The 26163-nt window shown below is 50.7% G+C and overlaps 1 protein-coding gene across 1 annotated transcript in view; it reads left to right on the top strand.

The window, feature by feature from the left end:
• Positions 1–3523, top strand: part of U2SURP (U2 snRNP associated SURP domain containing) — a 776636-nt gene extending 773113 nt beyond the window's left edge. Inside the window, exon 27 of the mRNA XM_085633584.1 lies at positions 3014–3523. Coding sequence (XP_085489710.1) covers positions 3014–3152 — 139 coding nt within the window. The 3' untranslated portion in view covers positions 3153–3523. The remainder of the gene's footprint in view (positions 1–3013) is intronic.
• Positions 3524–26163: the final 22640 nt, after the last annotated feature.

Here is a 26163-nt window from a genome sequence, read left to right as displayed (position 1 = left end):
CAAGCATCCTCTATCGACATACCCTTCGATTACTTCTGCCTATATGCTGACAAAGCTGACACTGCGCTTGAGCGATTTTTGAAAGCTGTGTAACCATCAGATCCATGGGCCTCTCTCTGGCTTCCAGGCCACAGCAACAATCCTTTCTGCCTTTCTGTGGTTGCGGCTGCGGCTCCTATTGGCCCAACAGGCTCCCCAGCCTTTTCATGGCTGTGGTCACGGATCCCCCAGAGGGCGTAGGAGGCAGTACCAGAGCGCTGTCAAGTGTGTGTCCCCTCCCCCCCCCCCCCCCCCCCCGATGCCGCAGCCTTCAAGCAGCTTTAGTGAGCCTTTCACCCGACATGACCATCCCATTGGCGGCAGTGGAACAACAGAACCTCGGTCAGGTAGTCGGACTCGGTTGGCAACAGGAGCCATCAAGAGGTTTCCAGTACTAGAGATAGGGCAGGGTTGTTATTGCCGTTACTTTCTGATGCCAAAAAAGAGTGGAGGACTCTGCTCCATACTTGATCTGAACCCCCTCAACGCCTTTTTGTGGAAGGAGAAATGCTCATGTTGGCTGAGGCTCCGTGTGCCCTAGACCCTGGAAACAGGATGGTAGTTTAGGACCTCCAAATCTTTGTACTTCCAAATCGTCACACACTGAATCTACGCACACTCTGCCTTCATGCATGGAGAATGAGTTGCGACAGTTGAATGCCTTTGATCTTCCGCCCAACATTTGTGATGTCAACTTGGTAGCCAGGTGTCCCTCAACAAAGACCGTTTTTCCCTGCTGTTTGGACAGATTTGTGGCTTGATGCTCCTCCTGTCATTTTGGTCCGCATGTTGGAGGTGTTATTATTTGTGTTGTCTTTACCCCAGTAAGGTTTAGCCTTGGGCACCGTTAAAGGTTATCTTTTGGTCATATTGGCTTTTTTGTGTTACCTGATCATTCCTCATTGTCACCTATTGTGACACTTTTTCTTAAGGGCTTGCAACATTTGTTCCCTCTTACCCCTATTATCCTCCCCTACTGGGACCTTAAGTTGGTTCTAACATTTCTCATGGGCTCCCCATTGGAACCTCTGCTTTGCTGTCTGCTCAGACTCGTAACTCTTAAGATGGCCTTCGTAGTGGCCATTACATCAGCCAGATGTGATGGTGAGTTTCACATACTTTAAGTTGACCCTATGTACACTAGCTTTTACCCAGACAAACTGGTTCTTCAGACTCTTGCCTCCTCCTTCGGACGGTGGTGACCTCTTTCCACGTTAGCCAAAATATCACTTCGCCGAAATTCTTCACTCCACCTCATCCTTCTAAGAAAGAGAAGTGACTCCACTGTTTGGATCAATAAAAAGAGCTCTGTCCTTTCACATTGATCGTACCAAAGACCACAGAGAGGACTATCAACATTTTATCAAATTCACAGCAACGTAAAAAAGCAAGGCAGTGCAGAAGAGTAAAAACTCTCGATAGATTGTACTCTGTATTAAAATCTTCTAAGCACTAGCTAAAAAGCAACCAAATCTTCTAAGCACTAGCTAAAAAGCAACCTCCTGTGGCCTTGTGTGCCCATTCCACCATGGCTAAGGCCCCTACTCATGCGTTAGCACATTGGGCCCCTGTCCTGGAAATCTGCCAAGCTGCTACAGTCTCATCCCTCCACAAGTTCATGAAGCACTACTGCTTGGACAGTCAGGGCCATCAAGACTGGCGTTTTGAACATTCGCTCCCGCTACATTTTCTGGTTTTAGCTAGTTCACAGACCCCCCTCTAGTGAGGTATTGCGTGGGTATCTATTCTAAGGTGAGGGATCTGCAGTTAGGAGTCTCTGTCAGAATAACAAGTTACTTACCTGTGGTATAAACGCTTTTTCAGGTACAGACTCTAACTACAGATTCCTCACCGACTCTCCCATCCAACCCGTTCTGTGAACCAGGCTCTTCGTTCTAGCATCCTGTTAGATTCTGTGCACTGATCCAACAATCATTGTGATGTGGCTCAGTGTTTTTAGCGTGGAAATAGTCACAAAATAAACGTATGTCATCGCGTTCGGGTGGTGGCTATAAAGACCCATGCATGTCACTGTCAGCACGGAGCCGATCGCCACCTACCAGCATGCAGAGTTTTGCTCAAGATTTCCGAATCCAGTCTGATGCCTGGGGAATAATCTAAGGACGGGTTCTCCAAAGTTGGTCCTGGCGGGCCGGATCCATGCCAGATTTTTAGCATGTCTCCATTTAGATAAATGTATTTATCTTAAACATTTGACATAGATCCAGCCCTCCAGGTCCGACTTTGGCGTAACCTGTTCTAAGGTGAGGAATCTGCAGTTAGGGTATCTACAAGTAAACGTGATCGAAGATAAATAACTTGTTCTTCTAATTGATACTCTGTCTAACCGAAGAAACATTATAGCCCTTCCACCCCACTTTCTGTGGAGTGGCCTCTTTTTAACATCTAAAAAGGGTCCCAGCTTGTATTCAGCACACTGCTAACAACAATTGTCCACACTCTGCTTCTGAGATTGTGGAATGGGAAAAGATCCAAAACTGACATCAGCATGCTGAGTTGGCACTAATGTGTGGCTCTGCTCCGTCACTTCTGGGGTGGTGTGGAGTCAGCACAGAGCCGCAAAACGCCACCTAGCAGCAGGCGGGGGCGATGTTATGATAGTCTCCGGATCAAGTCTGACACCTGGGGGTATTTTAAGGTGAGAAATGTGCAGTTCATTTATCCCACAGAAAGAGTGTTACTGAAGGTAAGTAACTTCTTTTTCTGGTGGATACAAAATATTTCCACATATTCCTCACCTTCCTCCATAATTCCAGGATTATAAGATCCCATGATAATCAAACGTCTATTGTGTTGCATTTATTACTGTGATGCTCCTCTCTGCATGTCAAAAAGTGGGTATAAAATATAAGTAACAAATATCGGGCAATGATGGGTGCTTTATGTACTCCGGTAAAGTCTCAGAACTTTTTTCTGTCTGTACTACACATAAATATTTTGTTCTTTCCTACAGATCACCATCTTCTTCTAGAACACCAAAAAGGTCAAGAAGGTCTCGATCCAGAACACCTAAGAAGTCTGGAAAAAAGTCCAGATCACCATCCAGATCACCACACAGACCACACAAGAAGTCGAAAAAAAGCAAACACTGACGAAACGCTCACTTTTTTAATGAACCCTCTTACTGGAAATGCATTTTTCTTTTTTGTGCCTGAACGGTCACTTGTAAAAACAAAAAAAAGCAATCCAAAAAAAGCCTTCATGCTATTTTTTCGGAATGCACTTCATGCTCATGAGTAACTACTGTACATCTGTAAAACCACCATTGTTTTATATTGTAAAAATTATCCTCATTGTGACTATTCCCCCTCTTATTGAAATTTTACTTTAAGAACTCTGATGCCAGTAATATTTTATTTTAAAACGTCTTAGAAAAGTAGAATAACATGTGTTTCCTGGACATTTTGTAGCTTTGAAAATTTGAAGTAGAATACAAATAAAATATGAACAGATGTTTTCTAAACAACAAGAACATTTTTCAGTTCCTGATAGTAATGGTGTTTTGACTTCTGTTGCCTGAAGCAGGGGGAGTCAACTTCTCTTCAATTTGATGTTATAGTCAGGGTGTTAGACAAGCTGCTAAGCAATTTGTAACCTGCAAAGTTAAATGTTTGGTTTTATTGCAGAGTTGCAGCCTTTTTAGTCCTCTCCTCATGAAAGAGGAACCAGGTATTTTAAAATATTTAGCACTTTCCTACCCTTTGCGATGCCCAAAGTGCTGTTTGCATTGTTAATTAAGTCTGTTCTCTATATGTATGCTTGTTGAGATCTTTGGGTGTACAGATTACATTTGTTCACGGGGGTGCCTTTCAGATGTGTTGCTAAAATGTTGATGGTTGTTTGATGCGTTCTTTTCTTGCCCATATGAAAAACCGATATGTCTTCCTGGCCCTTTTTTAAAAAACATTTTTCCTTTTTTCCAGCATTTCACTCTTGGTATATGAATGTTTTTAAACCCTAGCATCTTTTTATATGCAAGTACATATTTTCAGTTTTACCACACACCTTTTATTGGTGAGCGTGTCAGCAAGTCAGCTAATATTCTTCTGTTCCATCAAGGTTGGCAAATTTCCAAGCCTTTTACACCAATTTTTTGAGTCTCCATCTGTGAAATTGTTTTCCATATTTGACATCAGCCAATAAGTTAGTTTGTTTTATAATATACATAGTGGTGGATAACTGCCATATTACTTTTCAACCTTATGTTCGAGGCATGTGTGCTGTAGATACACATGCTCTGCATTCTCCTGCCATCTAGTGTTGGGTCCGGATGTTTGCAAGTTGTTTTTCTATGAAGAGTCTTCCCAGTCACGAGGTAAGGTGATAGTGCGCATGGGCATCAACTCCATTGTTAGATTGGTTTTTTTCACCATCGGGTTCAGACGTGGATTGCTGCACTCTGTTTGAAACCGTTCTTCGGGTTCCCCTGCGCAATCCACTCTACCCTCAATGCTATTGTTCTCGTACACGTTTCCCTCTTCTCCGGATATCGAATCGTTCGGGAAACATCGGGCCTAGCCGTGTCGGTCCACCCTTCCGCTTACGAAACGAACTCCGTTCCAATTCTGTCCTCTGTGCCATGCCAAGTACCCTCGCACCGACCTACTTCAAATTTGTAACTTGTCCCTCTCACCCGAGCACAAGAAGGAAGACTGCGACGCCTGTAGGTCGTTTTGGTCGAAGAAAACTTACTTGATCGTCGGGTTCAATGATGAGAAACGCTACACCAAAGTATTCAACACACTCCGGATATCTTCGGTGAAGAATCCGAGCAGGAAGAGGGCGAAGCGTCAGCGACAGAACAAGAGGCCTTCTTCGTTCCAGAGTCAAATTCTGAACTAGAGATCAATTTGGAGTCCGAAGACATGCCTCTGGGACAGGGTGCCGTGAGTACCTAAGACTCCTTGCCTCCCAAAACCTTTCCAAAAAACATAAGGCTAAGGCACCACCTCTGCCTTCTTGCCAAGGACGGCACCGAGACAATGTAACCGATGCCCTACCTCCTGGCTAGGCACTGAAACAAATCATCAAGCCTTCCGGCTCGGGACTGCGTCGGCCAAAATAATCTTCAGATCCGAAACCCTTTGGTTCGACTGACAAATCTGGTTCAGAGCTGAACCACTCTGCTCCAAAACAAAAACTTGCTTCAGAGCCGAAACCTTCCTCTCCCAAAAGCAAATCTATCTCGACGCCGAACCTCCCGAATCAATTTTAGACCTTCTTAAAGCTAAATTAGATCCTAAACAAAAGAAGATTTATATCAATCCTGATACGGTATATATTTCTGCTAAAACACCAGCCAAACGCAAATTTCCTCAGAGGACCCTGCATATAAGATCCCTCTGAAGAAGAAATACGACATGGCTACCAGCCCTGCTTATCCTGCCCCGCAATCACCTCCTCCATCTTCTCCACATTTACCAATTCTAGATCCTTTATACCTAACACATCAGGGATCTCCACATACACAGCCTGAAGGGGATGATATTGATGAAGAGGACACTCATTTGCCTTCAGACCCATGTAATTATTACACCATTGACCCGCCATTAAAAACTGACAGACCTTTACCCTGCAAAGCCATCACCACTGGACGATAATGTGGCTTATCAAGAACTTATTGCTAGAGCAGCAGAGTATCATGGGGTGGCCTTACATAAAGAGTCCTTAGAAGAAGACTTTTTATTGGAAACACTTTTTATTGAAATTGCTCTCCCTCCCACGCAGCTCCACCATTAAGTGAGGCCTTCCCCCAAGCCCCTGCACTCTTGAGTGTTGGTGTTCGAGGCCCTCCTCCACCCGCAGGTTTCACCTGCGCCTCATCCCTGGTGGTCCAGTGGACCTCTGTCTCCATTCTCTCGCTCCGCTTTTGTCTCTCCTTTTTCACTCATTTTTTTCCCTCACTTCTATCTCCCCCCCACCCCCCCTTCACTCTCCTTCTGGGTCTTTCCTCTGTTTTTCACTCGTTTTTTACCCTCATCTCAATCTCCCCCTTTCACTCTCCTTCTGTGTCCTCTGTGTCTTTCCTCCACTCTTTCTTGCACTTTTGCTGCCTTTTATTTGCACTTTTCTCTCTTTTTGCCTTTTTCCTTTTTCAGCCCGTTTAACCCCGCCGCTGCTGCCCCCGCGGCCCCTCCCCCCCCCAGCACGACCAGTGCGACCGGCCCAATCCAGCTCCGCTCCCGCCTCCCAGCTGTCCAGCCCTCCCCGACCCCTACTTAATGGCGGCCGCTGCGGGGACAGGCGAGCAAGACCACTGACTCATTGTCAGTGAAATTGCTCTCCCTCCCTCACAGCTCCACCATTAAGTGAGGCCTTCCCCCAAGCCCCTGCACTCTCAGGTGTTGGTGTTCGAGGCCCTCCTCTACCCACAGGTTTCACCTGCGCCTCATCCTTGGTGGTCCAGTGGACCTCTGTCTCCATTCTCTCACTCCGCTTTTTCCTCTCCTTTTTCGCTCGTTTTTTTCCATCACTTCTATCTCCCCCCCCTTCACTCTCCTTCTGGGTCTTTTCTCTGTTTTCTGTCATTTTCCCATCATTTTGAGCTCCCCCTTCACTCTCCTTCTGTGTCTTTCCTCCGTTTTTCACTCGTTTTTTACCCTCCTCTCAATCTCCCCCTTTCACTCTCCTTCTGTGTCTTGTGTCTTTCCTCCACTCTTTCTTGCACTTTTGATGCCTGATTTGCACTTTTCTCTCTTTTTGCCTTTTGCCTTTTTCAGCCCGTTTTTCCCCGCCACTGCTGCCCCCACTGCCCCTCCCCCCCAGTGCGACCAGCCCAATCCAGCTCCCTTCCCCGCTCCCGCCTCCCAGCTGACCAGCCCACCCCGACCCCTAATTAATGGTGGCCACTGCGCGGCCGTGCAGCCGCCGCACCTCCGGCGGCTGCACGGCCGTAAAAAATGAGTAAAAACGGGTAAAGAACGGAGGAAAGACACAGGAGAGTGAAGGGGGAGATCGAAATGATGGGAAAACGACAGAAAACAGAGAAAAGACCCAGAAGGAGAGTGAAGGGGGGGGGGGGGAGATAGAAGTGATAGGAAAAAAACGTCTGCGCCCGTCTGCGACCAGCGCGAAGAACCCTGGATCTCAGCACCGCCAACGCTACGACCCACCAGCACTCCACGCTCTCAACCCAGGCCGCAACAACAACTGCAAGCTAGCATCACCAGCCGACACCCACAGACCCTTCAGCTGTCACCGCTGCCGGCACACCTGCAGCACCGCCAAGACCACGGATCTAGCGCAACCCTCCCGCAAGAACACAACCGAACCGAAGACCCTGCAATGCATCCTCCTCAATATCCGATCCCTCAACAAACACGCCACCGAAATCTGGGACCTCCTCGACAGCACCACCCCGGACGTAGCATTCTTTTCCGAAACCTGGACAAACACCACCTCGGGACCGGACAACGCCATCGCCATTCCTCAAGGATACAAGATCTCCAGGAAGGACCGCCCCACCTGCCCGGGAGGAGGAAGCGCCATCGTCCACAAATCCACCCTCCGCCTGAGCACACTTCCCGACGAGCCCACAGTCCTGATGGAACACCTTCACGTCAAGATACTGGCCATCATCTACTGACCCCCTGGACCCTGTGGACTTTTCGCCAACTCCATCACGTACATCATCTCCCCGCATGCCATCGCGTCCACCAACTACACCCTACTGGGAGACCTACACTTCCACCTCGACAACCAACTGGACCCCAGCACCACATCCCTCCACAACATTGGACTCCGCCAGATCGTCACCGAACCCACGCACTCAGCAGGACACACCCTCGACCCCCTCTTCACAACAGGAAACTCCACCTTCTGCAACACCACCAATCTCCCATAGACTGACCATTGATGCGTTCACTTAACCTTCAGAACACCCACCATCCACAGACACTAGCACCTGCTCCCACGAAGAAACTGGACCAGAATCACCGACGACGAGCTAACCTCATCACTCAGCAACTCCACCCCAACCATCGCGGAAAACAAGGACTTCAATACCGCAGCCCGAACCCTGCACAGATGGCCCTCCGACAGTGCCAACACCAGAGCCCCCCTCAAGAAAAACCACACCACCCATGCCAAGAAAGCTAGATGGTTCGCCACTGAACTTCGAAAGTCCACACGCACTCGAAAAGGCCTGGAGGAACACCAAATCCACAGAAGCCCACAACATCTTCAGGGCTGCCACCAACACCCACTATCAACTCCTCAGAAAAACGAGGAAAAAAGCGATTGAAGACAGAATCTCCACTGACGCACACAACAGCAAAGAACTCTTCAACCTCATCAAGGAGTTCGCCCAACCCACCAGCGAGTCCACCGACATCCCTCCCTCACAAGACCTCTGCGACAAACTCAGCACCTTTTACACCAAAAAATCAAGAGCATCTACGACAACTTCGAAAACAACCAACACACTGAACCCTTTACCAACCACCCCCGACACCCTGAGGCCAGTGATCGACAACTGGACAGCCCTCACCACCGAAGACATACTGAAGACGATGAAGTCAATCCACTCAGGGGCCCCCACAGACCCCTGCCCCCACCACATTTTCAACAGAGCCGCCGACACCATGACACCCATGCTCTGCCACACCATCAACTGCTCCCTGGCAACCACGTCATTCCCTGACGACTGGAAACACGCTGAGATCAACCCCCTCCTGAAGAAACCCTCTGCACACCCCACAGATCTCAAAATCTACAGACCCATCTCCCTGCTCCCATTCCCATCTAAAGTCATCGAGAAAGCCATCAACAGCCAACTCGCCACATTCATCGAAGAGCACAACATCCTCGACTCCTCCCAATCCTGCTTCAGAAACAACCACAGTACGGAAACCGCCCTCCTCGCCACAACAGACGACATCCGCACCTTACTGGACAAAGGAGAAACAGCAGCCCTCATCCTTCTCGACCTCTCAGCTGCGTTCGACACAGTCTCTCACCGCACCCTAATACACAGACTCCACGACCAGGGATCCAAGACGAGGCCCTCGACTGGATCCGCTCCTTCCTCTCCGGCAGAACGCAGCAGGTCAGACCCCACCCCTATCCTCTCGGACCCTACACTTACCACCTGCGGAGTCCCCCAGGGGCATCCCTCAGCCCTACACTCTTCAACTTCTACATGACTCCGCTCGCCCCCATCGTCGGAACCTATGGACTCAACATTGTGTCATACTCAGACGGCACCCAACTCATCCTCTCCCTATCCAACGAACCCTTCACCGCCAGACACAACTTTCGAGAAGGCATGAAAGCAGTCGCCAAATGGATGGAAAACAGCTGCCTACAACTAAACACCAACAAAACGGAAGTACTCGTCATGGGCCCAAACCCCGACGCCCAGAATGACAACTGGTGGCCCCCCCGCCCTCGGAAGCTGCCCACCCTCACGGACCACACACGCAACCTGGGAATCATCCTGGACTCGGAGCTCAAAATGGACCACCAGATCAACTCGGTCTCGTCCGCCTGCTTCCACACCCTCCGCCTCCTACGTAAGACCTTCAAATGGATCCCCCTCGAACACAAAAAGACCGTCACTCACGCCCTGGTCACCAGCAGGCTCGACTACGGCAACGTACTCTATGCGGCAATAAACAAAAACCTCACCCGCAAGCTACAGAACATCCAAAACGCCGCCACAAGACTGGTCCTCAGCCTGCCAAGACACTGCCACATCTCCTAGCACCTGCTCACACTCCACTTGCTCCCCTTCAAGATGCTACCCCATGCTCACAAGGCCCTCCACGACACTGGACCAGCATACCTTGATTGATTGACTTGGGTCAACACGTAAGTCAAGTCAAACACTCCCTACGCAAAAGGGCATGATGAGGCATACAGATGACCTCTTCAAACACCCAGTGCGAGCACATATTTTAACTCTGAGTCGATAAGTATAAACATATGTCAAAGGACATTTACCTCTCAACTCCCTACTGGTGTCCAATGCTTGCAAAAGCGATAATTCACAAACCTCTGATGTACCTCCCCTAGACAAGGAATCTAAGCTTATAGATGCCTCGGGAAACGAGTGGCTGCGCAAGCGGCTAACAACTGGTGCATCGCAAACACACAGGGCCTACTAGCTAGGTATGACAGGGCACACTGAGCTGAGATGGAGCAACTGCTCAATATCTCCCAGACGAACACAAAAGTACAAGAGTTAGTTTAGGAGGGCAAACTCATTTCTAACTGTTCAATCAGATGTGCTATAGAAGTTGCTGGTGCTGCTGCTAGGGAGATAAATACCAGCATTCTCCTCAAAAGGCATGCATGGCTTAGGATTTCAGGGTTTAAACCTGAGGTTCAGCTATCCACATTTTAAACACCCCTTTTGACAAGCAACACTTTTTTGGTCCTGAAGTCAATCAGGCTTTGAAAAGAAAATGAAGAAAGACACGGAAGTGGCGAAGTCCATGGGAGCGTTCCAATCCCCATAAATTAGAGGAACCTTTCGCCCCTCCTTTTACAGAGGAGGGCCCACAACCAGATCCTCGCACTCAAATGCTTCCTCTTATAAAGGCAACACCCAATCCTCTCCCTCTAGAGGTTTTTATAGAGGAGGGTATAGAGGAAACCATTCTAAATGTAGGGGTAGAGGTGCCACAGCGTAACACCCCTTCTCCCAACAAACAGTGACTTTCCCACATTCCTCCCTGATTTTTTTGAACACCTGTCAGGGAATACTTCAACAGTTTATCCCCATTTGGCAATCCATAACATCCGACAAATGGGTGATCGATTTTAGCTGACATGGTTATTGCCTGGAGCTTACACAAGGAGATGATGGACGGAGTGCTGAAATTTTTCAGACACTCACCCCCAGTCACAGATCTTGGTTGAATTCATTATCGTTCTTTAGCTCACTTTGCCACCCCAGTTCAGACACAGCTATATGCAAATCAGTCTTGACCCTGTGCCTCATGGGAACAGTCCAGCCCAAACTGCCAAGCCATGTCTTCCCTTGACCGGAAACAAGCATCCTGGAACCAGTTTCAGGCTAACAGCCCTCATCAGCCAGGCTAGCTTGAAATCCTCCAAATATTCCACCTTGCACTCACAAACTGTCAGAACACTTAGTTACTCAAACAGGAGGTGCAATCTCTCTTGGAGAAGTGAGCCATAGAACCAGTTTCACTATAGTACCAAGGTTCAAGGGTTTACTCTCTCAACTTTCTAATACCCAAAAAGGTCGGCTCCTTGAGGACATTTTTGGATCTGAGTGTTAAACCAGTACATACTGTCAGAATATTTCCATATGGTAACGCTTCAACAGGTGCTTCCACTTCTACAACAAGATAATTTTATGTCGACACTAGACTTAAGACGCATACTTTCACATTCCGATCCATCCAGATCATCACTAATATCTCAGATTTCTGATAGCAGGCAAACGCTATCAGTTCAAAGTACTCCCATTCGGAGTAACTACTACTCCCAGAGTGTTTACCAAATGACTTGCAGTAGTGGGAGTTCATCTCAGAAGACAACAAATTCACGTATTCTCGTACTTAGACGACTGGCTCATCAAAAGCAGCACACACCAGAAGTGTCTAAAACACACTCGGACCACTCTAAACCTTCTCCACCGATTGGGCTTCACGGTCAACATGCAAAAGTCTCATCTACAGCCTTTACAAATACAAACTTATCTGCGAGTGACTCTCAACACACACGGCTCTAGCCTCTCCCAGTGCAGCCAGTTTCGCAATAGTCAAACTCGGTTATTACATTTTCAAGTTAATTGAACCTTACCAGCCAAAACTTTTATGCAACTGCTAGGAATGATGGCATCATGCATTGCAATAGTGCCTCATGCAAGACTACTCATGCGTCCTCTATAGGAATGCTTAGCACATCAGTGGAATTAGTCACAGGGTCAATTATCAGATCTAGTGTTGGTAGACAGCCACACCTATCTCTCTCCGCAGTGGCGGAACCCACAAAATGTATCAAAAGGGCAGCCCTTCATCGACCCTGTTCCACAGATTGTGCTAACAGTAGACTCATCTCTCAAAGGTTGGGGTGCCCATATCCACAATTGCACCATTCAGGGTCTCTGGGACATCAAGCACAAACGTCTCCACATCCGCTGTCTAGAGCTTCTGGCAGTATTTCTAGTGCTGAAAGCTTTTCAGTCTCATCTCATAAGCAAAGTTCTCCAGTATTGTATCTTTCATAGATTCACATGCTTGTATCTTCCCCGTCGACATGCTTGGAGCCTTGCGGTAAATAGAAAAGAAGTACTATAAAAGTACATTAGAAACCACCAAAGGAAAAGAAAAACGTTAACATTCGTCAGCATCTTTATGTAGGTCCAAGCTTCGACCAATCAGAGATGAGCCCTAGACCAACTCCCCAGCAGAGCCACCAGACTTCAGATTTCTAACTGCACATCGTGTGTAAGGGAGTTTCCCTGAGCTCTGCTCAGTTTGTCAGTTAGTGAACTTTTGACCCTGCTAGGATTCACCTCAAGGTCCTGTTTTATCTACCTTCTTTACCTCAAAATGTCAGAGTGATCTAAGAAGAGGCTTTTTAGACCCTGCAGATCTTGTGGGAAGGCAAGACTTTTCTCTGAAGACCCCCACAAGGATTCTCTGTATTGCCTTTATCCCAACAGACATACAGGCCACAATATGGAGGGCAGCAACAACTGTGCTTCCGGCACGTCGTACAACCAACAATCAGCTAGACGTAAGCCTTCGGCTCAAGGAAAATCGCAGGACTCCTCTAGACAGCAGTGACGTTTCTCTGCCACCAGCCACCTCATCTCCACTTGAGCCTCTGCAGTCCCATTATCTTTCTCCTTTTCTGAGCCAATGGCAAGCCATTACAAAAGACAAATGGGTACTAGACATCATCCGTTTTGGCCACAGCCTGCAATTTGTTCGCAAGTCTGCTCGGAATCTGCCCTCAAAGAGAATACATCATCATCTTCCTTTGCTAAAGCAGGAAATCTCAATCTTACTGAAAACGGGGGCGATAGAAAAAGTTCCTGTCAGCCAACGCGGAAAAGGCTTCTATTCCAATTTCTTCCTCATAAAGAAAAAGTGTGGGAAATGGAGACAGGTCATGGACCTCAGACAGCTGAACAAATACATCAAGAAACAATAGTTAAGAATGTTGTCTCTGCAAGACATTCTCCTTTTGGTGAACAAGGGAGATTTTTTAGCATCCCTCGATCTTCTCTACGCATACTTCCACATTCCTATTCTGGTGAAACCACCGATTTCTGAGGTTCGAGGTGGCTGGGGAACACTACAAGTTCAAGGTTCTGCCCTTCAGCCTTCGCTCAGCTCCCAGAGTCTTCACAAAATGTATGGTTTGGAAGTGGCTTTTCTGAGAAGGCAGGGCCATCAGGTTTATTCCTACCTGGATGACTGGTTGGTGAAAGGGCCCACGTTCCACTGTGCAAAAGAGTCTACACGGGCTTGTCAACGGCTGTTCACATGTCTAGGCTTGCAACTCAACGAGAAGTCATGCCCGTCAAAGTCTTATTTTTCTCCGGGCAATTCTGGACACCAGGTTGATGAAGGCGTTTCCCACTGTTGAACGCAAGTGCAAGATAATGCTCTTGGTAACCCTCCTGCGCGCAAGAGTCCACTTCTGTAAGAGTGTTCAAATCTTTACTGGGGATGCTGTCCTTATGCATTCTACTAATTCCAAATTGTCGGCTCCAAATGAGACCTCTTCAAGAGCAGTTGGACAAGCAGTGGGTTCAGGTGCAGGGCTCCTTCGAAGATATACTGATCTCTCAGGCAATGAAACAGGCGCTGTCCTGGTGGGAGAAGGAATGCAATATCTCTCCAGGCCTATCGTTCCAGGTGGAACAGCCCAGTTATGTAATGACCACGGATGCCTGAATGGACGGTTTGGGAGCGCATCTCCAGGAGTTACAAATCCATTTGAAAATGGTCTGTTCAAGAAAAGCAATTTCACATCAATCTCTTCGAATTGAGGGCTGTTTATCTAGGTCTGCAGGCGTTCCTTCCAATAATCCAAGACTCCTCTGTTATAGTGAGAACAGACAACACCACAACGATGTTCTATCTAGCCAAACAAGGAGGTCTCTCACGGTATCGGACCAAGTCCAAGAAATTTGGAGATGGCTAATTCAACACATGATAACGTTGCTGATAGAGCATGTCCCAGGCGTGGACAACGAGTGGGCGGATGCTCTAAGCGGAAGCAATTCCCAATGTCACGAATAGGAGTTAGATTGGAAGCAGCTACGGCGAGTGTTCAAACTATGGGGCACTCTAAATCTGGATCTCTTTGTTACAGTGAGCAACAAGAAATGCGAATCTTTCGTCAGCAGGTTTCCTCAGGCCAACTCTTGGGGAAACGCTCTGCAGATGCGGTGGACAGGAATGTTTGCATACACTTTCCTGCCGTATCCTCTCATCCCAAAGGTGTTAAGCAAAATGATGAAAGAACCATGTCATCTCATTCTCATCGCTCCAGCATGGCCGAGGCAGTTTTGGTTCCCAGAGCTTCTTTTGCGCTCCATCTCTCCGCACATTCTCTTTCCACCATGGCCGAACCTGCTGTCCATGGAGAGCGGCCAGATTCTTCATCCTCCGATAAAATCTGAGTTTATCAGCTTGGAACCTCATGACTATGAATTTACAAATCTAGATATCGCTCCAGATTCCAAGTCTATCCTTCAGTGGGCCAGAGCTGCTTCTACTAATAAGGCATAGGCTGCGAAATGGAAAAGATTTTGCTACTGATGCGTTGAAAAGGACATACAGCCTTTACTCTCGACCCCAGAGCAAGTATTGCCTTACCTACTTCATTTAGCAAAGTCAAAATCGTCTCATTCATCTGTTAAGGTTCACCTGGCTGCAATTTCCAGGTTTTGCAGAAAACCAGGGGAACACTCACTGTGGTCAACGAGGATTATTAAAGAGTTTATCAAGGGCCTTTTCAGAGTCTTTCCGTCATTAAAACATCAGGCAGTTCCATGGGAGTTAAACACTGTTCTATCTCAAGTGATGAAATCACCCATCGAGCCGATCCACAAAGCTGACTTGAAATAAGTTTAGTGGAAAATGGCTCTCTTACTGGCCCTACCTTCAGCTAGAAGAATCTGTGAGATCCAGGCTTTCACTGTGGCTGAGCCTTTTCTACAATTCAAACAAGACAAGTAATGTTGAGAACAAACCCTCACTTAATACCAAAGGTTCCAACGTCTTTTCACTTAAATGAGCCGGTCCTGCTCACAACATACTTTGGAAATCCTCCAACCTCTGCCGAAAGAGCTTTGCATTCTTTGGATGTAAAACAATGCATCAAATTCTACATCCAAAAGACAAAGACTTTCAGAAAATTGGAACAGCTCTTTGTGTCTTTTGCTACTCAAAGGAAAGGTCAAGACCTTTCAAGGAGCAGTATCGCACGTTGGATCTCCTCGGCAATTGTGTTCTGCCATAATAAAGCTGGAAAACTCCTGTCTGCAAAGGCATCTGTGCACTCCACAAGGACGATGGCAGCCTCTACAGCCCTCTTTGCTGGGGTATTGCTTCCAGACATATGTAGAGCGGAAACATGGTCTAATGAGCCTACGTTCACCAAGCACCATTGCCTGGGTTCAGCCCCTGGTAAATGGTACCACAGGTACCCAGGGCACTGTGACCAGGGAAGGCCCTTAAGGGCTGCAGCACTTATTGTGCCACCTTTAGAGGCCCTGTACCTTTACACACATACACTGCCTTTGGAGGCTGAGTGTTTTGGTGCAGAACAAAGTGAAGAGTCAACATTGCACACATCCCTGTGTGCCATGCCTACAACCCACTGCCCTGGCATAGGTCCGCTATAGCTGGGTGCACTATACCAGTGGTCAGGGTACAGGTGCATGGGCCCTGTACCCCTACAGTGTCTAAGCCAATTCTGAGACATTGTAAGTGCAGTAATCCCATTAAGAGTGTATGGTGCTAGGAGTTTGTCATTATGAACAGCACAGTACCATAATGGCTTTACTGAAAACTGGCAAATTTGGTATCAAACGTTTCAGCACATTAAACCCACACTGATGCCAATGTGGAATTAAATAAAAAAAATGCACACAGAGGGCATCTTAGAGTTGCTCCCTGAAAAATGACCTAACACTAGATACCAGGGTAATTGGCTGCCCACCAGCTTCCACCACCACACATGTTTCTGGACCCCTGGATCGAGAGCCTGCTGCTCTCGGGGGGGGGGGGGTGGGGGGGGTCCTGAAACAATGCACATCCTGGGACGAGGTGCCAAGTGTCCTTCCCCAGGATCGGCAGGGTCCACGAAGGTGAAGCTTCAAAGGCTTGCCGCCTTTGTGAGCTTCCCCTGGCCTTTTGCTGCTTCCAGCATCTGAAAGAAACACGTAGTGATAGATTCCTTATCTTAGAATTACCCCCAGGCATCAGACTGGATTTGGAAAGTTTTCGTCAGCAGTACCCCTGCGCGTCAGAAGGTGGCGTCGTGCGGCTCCGCATCCGTTGTTGGAGTTGTGATCGCCAAGATGATGTCGCGGCAGCTACTTAGACGCCACCCTCGCGCGTTGACGTCCGTTCTTTCTTTTTCCGCGCCAGCAAGCGCAGATCCGGAGAGAGTGGTAACCCTAGTCATTTTTTGACTGAGATTTTCGATGCCTTTTTGTCTCTGTTTTTCGAGTCGTTTGACTCCTTGTGCCTTAGGGATGCCCGGCTTCAAGTCTTGCGGGGACTGTCATCGCATGATGTTGGAGACAGCTGTGCACCGCGTGTCTCTACTGCCTGGGGCGCGGCAACGACCCCAAGTCGTGCCCGGTCTGCCGGGCCATGGCGCCGAAGAGTTCGCGGGAGCGGTCCCAAAAGTTGCTTGAAGTCCTCCGTGCCGCTCCAGGTCCCGGTTCAGTGGGAGGTCGAGGGACCCTTCGCAGAGCCATCACCATTGTTCGTCGGGATCGAAGTCTTCGCACTCGAGGTCAAGTAAGGTGAAGCACCACAAGAAGTCAAAGAAGTGTCATCGTTCTCCGACTTCGCAATGCGGGTGGTGCCTCCCCCACGGCTCGGGCGGAGTTTACGCAGTCGCCGTCGGCCTACCCGCCCTTCCCGGATCCATCGGCGACTCCGGCCCAGCTTCAGGAATTTCTGTCAGCCATGGCCCGCCTGTTTGGGCTGTTGGGCCCCGCCGGCGCACCTTCAGGCCCCGCGGGCCCGACTGGGGGTCCTCGCCCTTTACTGTTGCAGCTCTGGTTCCGGCATCGCTGTTGGCCCTGGCGCCGCAGGGCCCCCAGGGATCCAGGCCTGGATCCCGGTCGACGCCGGATGACCTTGTGACACTGACGTCGACCCCACCAGCACCACCTCAGATGTCGCCTGTGCCACCGGAGGACGTCATCCCCGATGTGGACCTGGTGCCGGAACGACGTCGTTCGACACCGATGGGGCCTTTCTACCCCTATGTCCAATCTCCTTATTTTCGGCCTGTTGTTGCGTAGGGCGGCCTAGGGTCTCCACCGCCAACTTCCAACAGTGGCCTTCAAGACTAACCTCCTGACAGAAGTGCTTCAGCCGGCAGCTACCTCTGCAGAGCCACTGCTGCCCTTTAATGATGCACTTTCTGATGTTCTTTTGGGCACCTGGTCCAGATCCAACACAGGGGCTCCTGTGGATAGGAACGTGGCCCAACGCCATTGCCCGGCCCCAGGCGACCCGCTTTTCTTCTCCCAACACCCCACCCCTGAGAGCTTGGTTGTCCAAGCCTCCACATCCCAGAGCGCATTCCCTACCGCACACCCGGACAGGGAATACAAGAGACTGGAACAGTTTTAGGAAGAAGATTTTTTCTTCCACCAGTTCAGGGCTGGGGTCTGAGAACACTGCATGCCTCTTGGGCCATTATTCCCACTCTGTGTGAGATGCGGTGGCGCAAGTGCTGCCTCAGTGTCTGGAGGAGGTGCGGCCAGTGCTCTCTCAGGCAATTGCTGAGGGGAGAGATGCAGCGAAGTTCAGAATTCATTGTGGCCTTGACACCGCCGACTCGCTGGGCAGGGTAATTTCCATGACAGTAGCGCTCCGCCGCAACGCCTGGCTGAGGACTACTGGCTTTTCGGGGGATGTCCAGAACACCATGATGGACATGCCCTTTGATGGCATTCGCCTTTTTGGATGCAAGGCAGATAGTGCGTTGGAGCGCTTTAAGGACTCGCTGGCTACAGCCAAGTTCTTTCCTTTCCGCCACGCGCCCTTCTCCGCCTTCTGCTTTTGGTTCCTTTCGTGGCCACAGAAGGGGCGCCCGACAAGTTTGCTTCAGAGCCACAGGCCGGCGCGGCAACAATCTCAGTGCGACCGCAGACGTGGGACCAGCAGAGGCGGGTCAGGGGGCCAGCGGGCAGGTCAGTCCACTTTCACCCTGGCCACCACTGGCCCAAAACCTTCCTAGTTCAGTTTTTCAGGCCCATCAAATGCCAGTGGGCGGCAGGATTCGCCATCACCTCCACCACTGGCGCACCATCACTTCGGAACGGTGGGTTTTACAAATAGGCCAAAGGGGCTACACCCTCCCCTTCGAGACTACCTCTCCAGCCATCCACCCCAGTACCACCGCATGTCGGGGGATCACTTGGCACTTCTTCAACAGGAAGTTGCGGCCCTCTTGGCCAAGGGGGCCATCGAGCCCGTTCCTGTGCCAGAAGTAGGATGTGGTTGTTATTCTCACTACTTTCTGGTGCCCAAGAAGGTCAAGGGCCTGCGTCCTATCTTCGACCTCAGGGAGGTCAATCGTTGCCTCCGGAAGGAGAAGTTTAGGATGCTAACTCTGGCTCAGGTCTTTTCTGCCCTAGATCCGGGAGACTGGATGGTAGCGTTGGACCTGCAGGACACACATTTCCACATTCCCGTCCAGCCGGCCCACAGGCATTACCTGCAGTTCATGGTAGGTCATGAGCACTTTGTTTACCGTACTCCCCTTTGGCCTTACCAGCACCCCTCGGGTGTTCACAAAAGTGATGGTGGTGGCCGCAACTCATCTGCACAGATCAGGAGTTCCAGTCTTCCCCCTATCTCGATGACTGGCTGTTGAAGGTGGGCTCGCTCCAGGCGGTAGTCTCCCACCTTCAGACTACGGCTGACCTCCTGCATTTGCTGGGGTCCTCCATCAATGTGCCGAAGTCACACCTGATTCCCTCTCAGAAGCTCCTCTTCATCGGGGCGGTTCTGGATACAGCGCTTTTTCTGGCCTATGCTCCCGAACAGCGAGTCCAGGATAATCAGGCTATGATTCCGATCTTTCAGCCTCTATCCTGGGTTTCGGTCAGGATGACCTTGAGGCTGCTGGGCCTCATGGCCTCCTGCGTCCTGCTGGTCACTCATGCCAGATGGCATATGCGGGCTCGGCAGTGGGACCTGAAGTTTCAGTGGGCGCAGCATCAGGGGAACTGGTCTGATTACGTCCAGATCTCAGAGGGCACTGCACAGCAGCTGCAGTGGTGGCTCACGAACCAACATTGGGTCCATGGCAGACCCCTCTCCCTTCCCCAGCCGGAGCGCACAGTAGTGACACACGTCCCTCCTGGGCTGGAGGGCCACATGGGAGAGGCGGAGATCAGAGGCCTCTGGTCACCAGCAGAGTCCAGGCTCCATATCAACCTTCTGGAGCTTCGGGCGATCTGAGTTGCACAGAAGGCATTTCTTCCCTCTGTCAAGGGGAAAGTAGTGCAGGTGTTCAGACAACACCACCTCCATGTGGTACTGCAACAAACGGGGCGGGTTGAAGTCGTGAACCCTATGTCATGAGGCTCTGCGCCTCTGGACATGGCTGGAACATCAGGGCATTACCCTGGTGGTTCAACACCTGGGAGGTTCACTTAACGCCGGGGCGGACGAACTCAGCCGCAGGTGCATGATGGATCACGAATGGCGTCTTCACTCGTACGTGACGCAAGGTCTCTTTCAACCGTTGGGAGAGCCTTGGTTAGATCTATTTGCCATCGAGAACGCGCAATGTCAGCAATTCTGCGCGTTGGAATTTCCAAGGCGACACTTTCTAGGCAACGCTTTTCATCGCAAGTGGAGTTGCGGTCTGTTGTACGCCTTTCCGCCTATACCACTTCTGCCCAGAGTGCTGAAGATCAGGCGCGCCCGGGCCTAAGTCAGTCCTGTGGCTCCTGACTGGGCTCGCAGAGTTTGGTATCTTGAGCTACTCAGCATGACAATCGATCCCTTGATCAGACTGCCTCTTCGAGAGGATCTTCTGTCACAGCAGCAGGGGATTGTCCTCCACCCGAACCTGTCCAGTCTCCACCTCTTTGTGTGGAGATTGAGCGGCGGCAGTTGATTCAGTTCGACTTGCCTCCTGAAGTCTGTGATGTCATTCTGGCAGCCAGGTGTCCCTCCACTAAGTTGGTATACGCCTGCAGGTGGAACAAGTTTGTGGCATGGTGCACAGCAAAGGCTGTGGGTCCCCTTTCTGCCCCTCTCTCAGAAGTTATTCTGTTCCTTCTTTCGTTGGCCAAGAAGGGCTCTACTCTGGGCACTATCAAGGGTTACCTTTCTGCTATTTCGTCCTTTCTCAGGCTCCCTGATCAGCCCTCTCTTTTCAAGTCCCCTGTTGTAAATAGATTCATCTGATAGAGACTACTAGCCGCAGATTCCTTAACGTAGAATTATCCCCAGGTGTAAGACTGGACCCGGAAAACTTTCTTGCCCAGCATCTCTGCGCGCCGTGGGGGCGGTACTTGTGACTCCACCCCGATGTCTTCCGCGGGCGTGACGTCAGCGATGTCACATAAGCCCCGCCGCGCTGACGTCAGTTTTCTTCTTTTCCGCTGTTTGGGGGAGCACCACGACTCCACTGACTGCGAGGCTTGTCAGCAGATGAATCCGAAGTCCCGGTGGGAGCGCCAGATGAAACTCCTCTCAGCACGCATTTCCAGGTCGGCGTCGGCGCCGTGTCTGTCCCCCGCGGAAGGCTTCAAGAATCGCCGCTTCCGTATGACATCGCACCTCTCCAAGGCAGCAAAGGCGTCGCTCACCTGTTGGTAATTGTCGCAGTTTGTCCCGGAGGCCCGGTCCCTGGCCTGTGGGAGACGCGGGTTCTCCGCGGGTTGTGCGGCCCTGCACGTCGCAATCCTACCCACCGTTCCCCGACGCAGGAGTGACCAGAGCCCAGATGGAGGCCTATGCGGCAGCCTTGCAGGCCTCTTTGGCTCCTCCTCCTCCTCTTCTTCCTGGGACGTCTGCGGATCCCTTGCCGTGTGCAGGGACTTCTGCGGCGTCGCCTCCGGCGCCGACAGGTTCGGCTCCAGGTTCTGGAGATGTGGTGCCGTCAGGGTGTGGCCCTCCGGGGTTCCCTCCTTCGGGCCACGACACCTCTGCCTCGTCGCAAACCCCCACGGGGGTCCCTGCAGGCGGCTGCCTTGTCGGAGGTCAAGTCCACGCCTTTTCGGCACCGTTCCTTTGCTGCCCCGGCTCCGACCCCGTTCTCTCGCTGCGTGAGTTGTGGCAGAGGTCGTCTCGGCGTCCCCTTCGGCCGCCAGTCGACATTGAGCTGACGCCGGTGGCGGACTCCACGGCGCCGTGCCGACGCCGGGTCGTTGATTCGTCTAAGGACGCCCCCTTTTCTCCAGAGGTTCGGCAACTGTTTGTTTCATCTTCTCCGGAAACGGGTCGCCACGTCGTGGCTTTTTCCCCGGCGTCTTTCAAGGATGGCTCTTCGCCGTCCCCGCGCCCGCAGTCTTCCCCAGAGGCGTCTCAGGTTCCCCACTTGACGGACACCCTTCCCCCATTCTGAGCTTGGCCTTTCCTTCCTCCGATTGGGCTGGGATACGGCCGGCTTAGCTTACAGCCTTTGCCCATGGAGGAATTGCTTTCCCCCCCGCGTTGCCCTACAGAGGCGAGTGCTGCCTTTGCCTGTGCTGTCTCCACGGCTGCGGGAATCCTGCGCATGGGTGATCCGGCTGCCCATTTCCCCACGGATCATTTGCTGGAGGTTCTCCATCAGGGCTCTGGTTGACGGGAGCTGCTTCTTCCCTTCGAGGCCTCGCTCCATTATTCTCTCTTAGGGGCCTGGGGGCATCCTGCCACGGGGGACCCGGTGCCCCAGCTGCTTCTGCACCGCCACAGTCCTGCTCCACATGATCCTGTCTGCCTTTCCTTCCACCCTTCTACCAGGGGCCCTCTGTTGCAGACCACCTTTCCCTCCTTGCCCTCTGTGTTGTCTCCTCCGTCTCGGGAGGCCCGGTGGTTGGATTCCTGGGAGCGTAACATCTTTGCCTCCTCTAGTGCTGCCTTGCAGCCACTTAACACGCTTTGTGTCTTGGCCAGAGTCACTTCTTGCTTGTGGGATTCAGCGGAGTCCCTTCTGTCTTCCGTTTCTCAGGAGGGTGCCTGCGCTGATCTGCGGCACCATGTGTTGGATGGCAGGGAGTTTGCGGCGTTTATTCTTCGCTCGGATCTGGGCGTTTCAGGGGTGCTTGGTCGCACCATGGCTTCTTCTGTGGGCCTCCGTAGCCATGCTTGGTTGAGGGATAGTATTTTCCCTGAGAACGTTAGGGAGCGGCTGGTTGACCTACCCTTCGATGGTGCTCTTTTGTTTCACGCCCCTGCGGATTCTGCCATTCAGAGGTTCCTTGTGGGGCTTCGTCCTCTTCCTCCTGACCTGGATGTCGGTCTGTGTTCTGGGAGGTGTTCTCCCGTTGTTTCCTGGTGCCTAGTGACGAGTTGCCCCGGTTGTATGTTCTGTGTGGTTGGTGTGCCTTTAGGGTTCTTTCGTTGGCCCTTTGGTGCTGTTGGCTGCTGGTCCGGACCTTTTTGACTTGTGATTTTGGCTGTTGGTAAGCCTGGTAGGCCCTGAGATTAGGCCTTCTGTGTCTTCTTTATTGGCTGATTGGTAAGCCGTCTGCGGATTTCTCTGCAGGTCTTCTGTTTGTCCTCTGCTGCGGATATTTTTCCGAAGAGGTGTTCCCATGTTTTTTGGGATGTAACCTACCCTATGTGGGGTACTTGTAGATATTATATAGCTCTGTCTTGTGCTGGGGAGGTATGGTTGCCCCTTTCGGGCTCCTTGCTCTCCGTGGCGTCAAGGTATGTCGCAGGTGCGAGTCTTCTTGTCTTGGGGCAGCTTGCGCTCAGTCTGTCCTTCTCCTTGTTGCTATGTCACTAGGCCGGTTTGGTCTGCTGTCTGCGGCATCATGTTGTGGCAGTTCTGCACTTCTGTCCTGTGTTTCGGCTTGTTCCTCTCTATGGTGCTCCAGAGGGCCTTGCCTTCCTTGGCTTCTGTGTTCTGGTGGCCGGCTTGGGTCCGTCCTCCATCTCTCACCCTTTCTTTTCTGCCGGAGTTTTCCCCTTTCCCCCCCTTTTTTCGTGGGTCAGTGTGTGTGTTTCTGGCCCGTCCCCTCCTTTGGGGTGTGTCCTGGTCCTCTGTGGTTTCTGCCTTCGGCTGGCATCTGCCTTGTCCTGGGTGGCCTGTTCCATGGTGCTGCCTGCTGCTGGAGGCGCATGCCCGTGCAGGCCTGCTTGTTCTACTCCACCGTTGTGGTCTTGATGTGTTCCCTTGTGCCCCTGCCTCTTTGCGCAACGGTGCCTTTCTTCTTCCGCCTGTACTGATGGCAATGGAGCCGTTGCGGCCTTGTCCGCCGCTTGCGGCCACGGTGTGTTCGGCTCTTTTCGATCTCTGTATATGAGATTCTGACGGTGGGCCCTGCCTCTGTTTCTACATCTTCTCTCTGGGTTCGAGGTGGTCCTTGTGTTCCTTGAGGCTTTTAGGGAGCTGTCTGCCCCTGTGGGGTGTTGGGCAGTTCTCCCTTGGTTGGGCTTAGGATTGCCTGGCCTTTTCGTTCTTGTCCTTGTGCCATGTCCCCTACTGGGGCCCTGGGTCTCTCCTGGTGGGGAGGTTCTCTCGCAGGCCCTCCTCCCCTCTGGGTATGGCTAGGGTATCTATTCTACATTAAGGAATCTGCGGCTAGTAGTCTCTATCAGATGTACAAGTTACTTACCTTCGGTAACAATATATAATAATAATAATAAAAGGGATCTTATCATGCGCAAACATAGCCCACTGGGCGTCAAGGCGCCTAATTCCAAATCCAGCTCATAACAAAGCCCCTGCAACTCAACCTGTGTAAGCTCTAGAAAAGCACCACGTTTTTAGGGCCTTTTTAAACAGCGCTAGAGAGGGTAAGGTCTTCATCTCCATCGGCAAGATGTTCCAAAGTTGTGGAGCAACGACTGAAAAAGCCCTGGCTCCCCATCTGGTGAGCTTAAAACGAGGGACAACAAGTTGGAATAGTCCCGAAGAGCGCAAACACCTTGTGGGGTGGTAACGGGTAAGCAGGGAGCTGATAGCGCCTTTAGATCCATCCTCGAGTGCTCTATAGGTCAGACACAGAATTTTGAAATAAATTCTGTGCTGAATAGGCAGCCAATGGAGGTCTCTCCTCGCAGCAGTGGCAGAAGAGGCCCTGGAAAGATCCAGGACAAAACGTGCAGCAGCGTTCTGCACGATTTGCAGTCGATGTATGAGGCCCTTGTTGGATTCCATGTAGAGAGAGTTGCAATAGTCCAACCTGGAACCAACAAGGGCGACTGCAATCTGCTTGCGTGCTTGAAGAGACAGATAGCTGCGAATTCTGTTGAGCGTCCTGATTACGCCCCAGCAGGTCGAAACAGTCCGATTCACCTGTAAGGACATCGAGAGTGAAGTATCGAACACTACACCCAGATTTCTGGCAGATTGAGAGGGAGTGGGGCAGGTGCCAAGAGAGGAGGGCCACCACTCACTCGACCAGATATCTTGGTCCTTCCCAAAGATCAAGACCTCAGTCTTGTCGCCATTTAGCTTCAGGGAGTTGGTAACCATCCAATCTGCAACGTGTTGCATACAGGACCTGAAGCTAAAGGCAGATGTTATGACAGAGGACTGAGTGAGTGAGACCATAATCTGGGTGTCATCGGCGTATGATACCACCTCCATCCCCTGCGATCTTACTAGCCTAGCAAGGGGGGCCACGTAGATGTTGAACAGGGTCGGACTTAATGCCGACCCCTGTGGCACCCCACATTGCAAAGACTTTGCTGGGGAGAAGTGGTTGCCGATGTTAGAATGGCAGGAGACAGAGTGTCGAATGCGGCTGTGAGGTCCAATAGCACAAGAACAGTAGTTTGTCCAGCATCAACCTTTGGTCGGATGTTGTCGACTACAGAGGTGAGGGCAGATTCTGTGCTATGATGTTTTCGAAATCCATGCTGGGTAATGTCAAGATACTCCGAAGCTTCAAGAAAAGAGGATAAATGGCGATTCAGGTGTGCTTCTAGAATTTTAGCAGTTGCAGGGAGCAGAGAGATGGGTCTAAAAGAGGCCGGGATCGAGTGAAGGCTTCTTAAGGAGCGGCTTCACAATGGCCTTCTTCCATATTGATGGAAAAGTACCTTGAACAATTGCCTTGTTCATCACCTCAAGTAGGGGAGGAAAGAGGCTGTTCCTACACTCTTTTAGCTTTTTGAGAGGCAATGGATCTAGTGGAGAGGAGGATTTCGTCTTGTCTAGAAGAAAATTCAATCCCTCCAGAGACATAGAAGGAAAAACAGAAAGGAGGCTGGAAGGGACTATATCCAGTGTCTCAAAAGAACTTATGCCTGGAGGGAGATTTTCAGCCAAGGAGAGACGTTGTACTTCCAAGGAAGTATGAATATCAAGGATTTTTGTATGAAAAAAGTCTGCAATGTCGTCACAAAGACGTTGAGAGCTGACTACGGGATCTGGAAGTTGGAGGGAGCACAGCGAGTCAGCAATTTTAAAATATCTGGTAGAGACGATTCTAGCCGCAGATTCCTCCACGACCCACCCTTCGAGGACCCTCAGTGTGGTTTTCTGCACTTGCCTCCCTCTGGGTGGCTTGTTTTCTGTGGTGTCCTTTTTGTTTTCACCGGTCAGGCTCCCTCTCTTCCACCCCCCCCCCCCTCCCCCGCCTGTTCTCCGGGACTTTCTAGTGTGATCTTAGTTCGCAGACCCATCGCCAGGGTAGGTATTGCTGGGGTATTTATTCTAAGGTAAGGAATCTATCACTACGTGTTTCTTTCAGATGAACAACGATATATCTGAAAGAAACATTATTAGTGATAGATT

This window comes from Triturus cristatus, chromosome 11, assembly GCF_964204655.1.
Source record: "Triturus cristatus chromosome 11, aTriCri1.1, whole genome shotgun sequence".
In the NCBI taxonomy this organism is placed as follows: Eukaryota; Metazoa; Chordata; class Amphibia; order Caudata; family Salamandridae; genus Triturus; species Triturus cristatus.
This window is presented reverse-complemented; position numbering and strand designations above follow the sequence as displayed.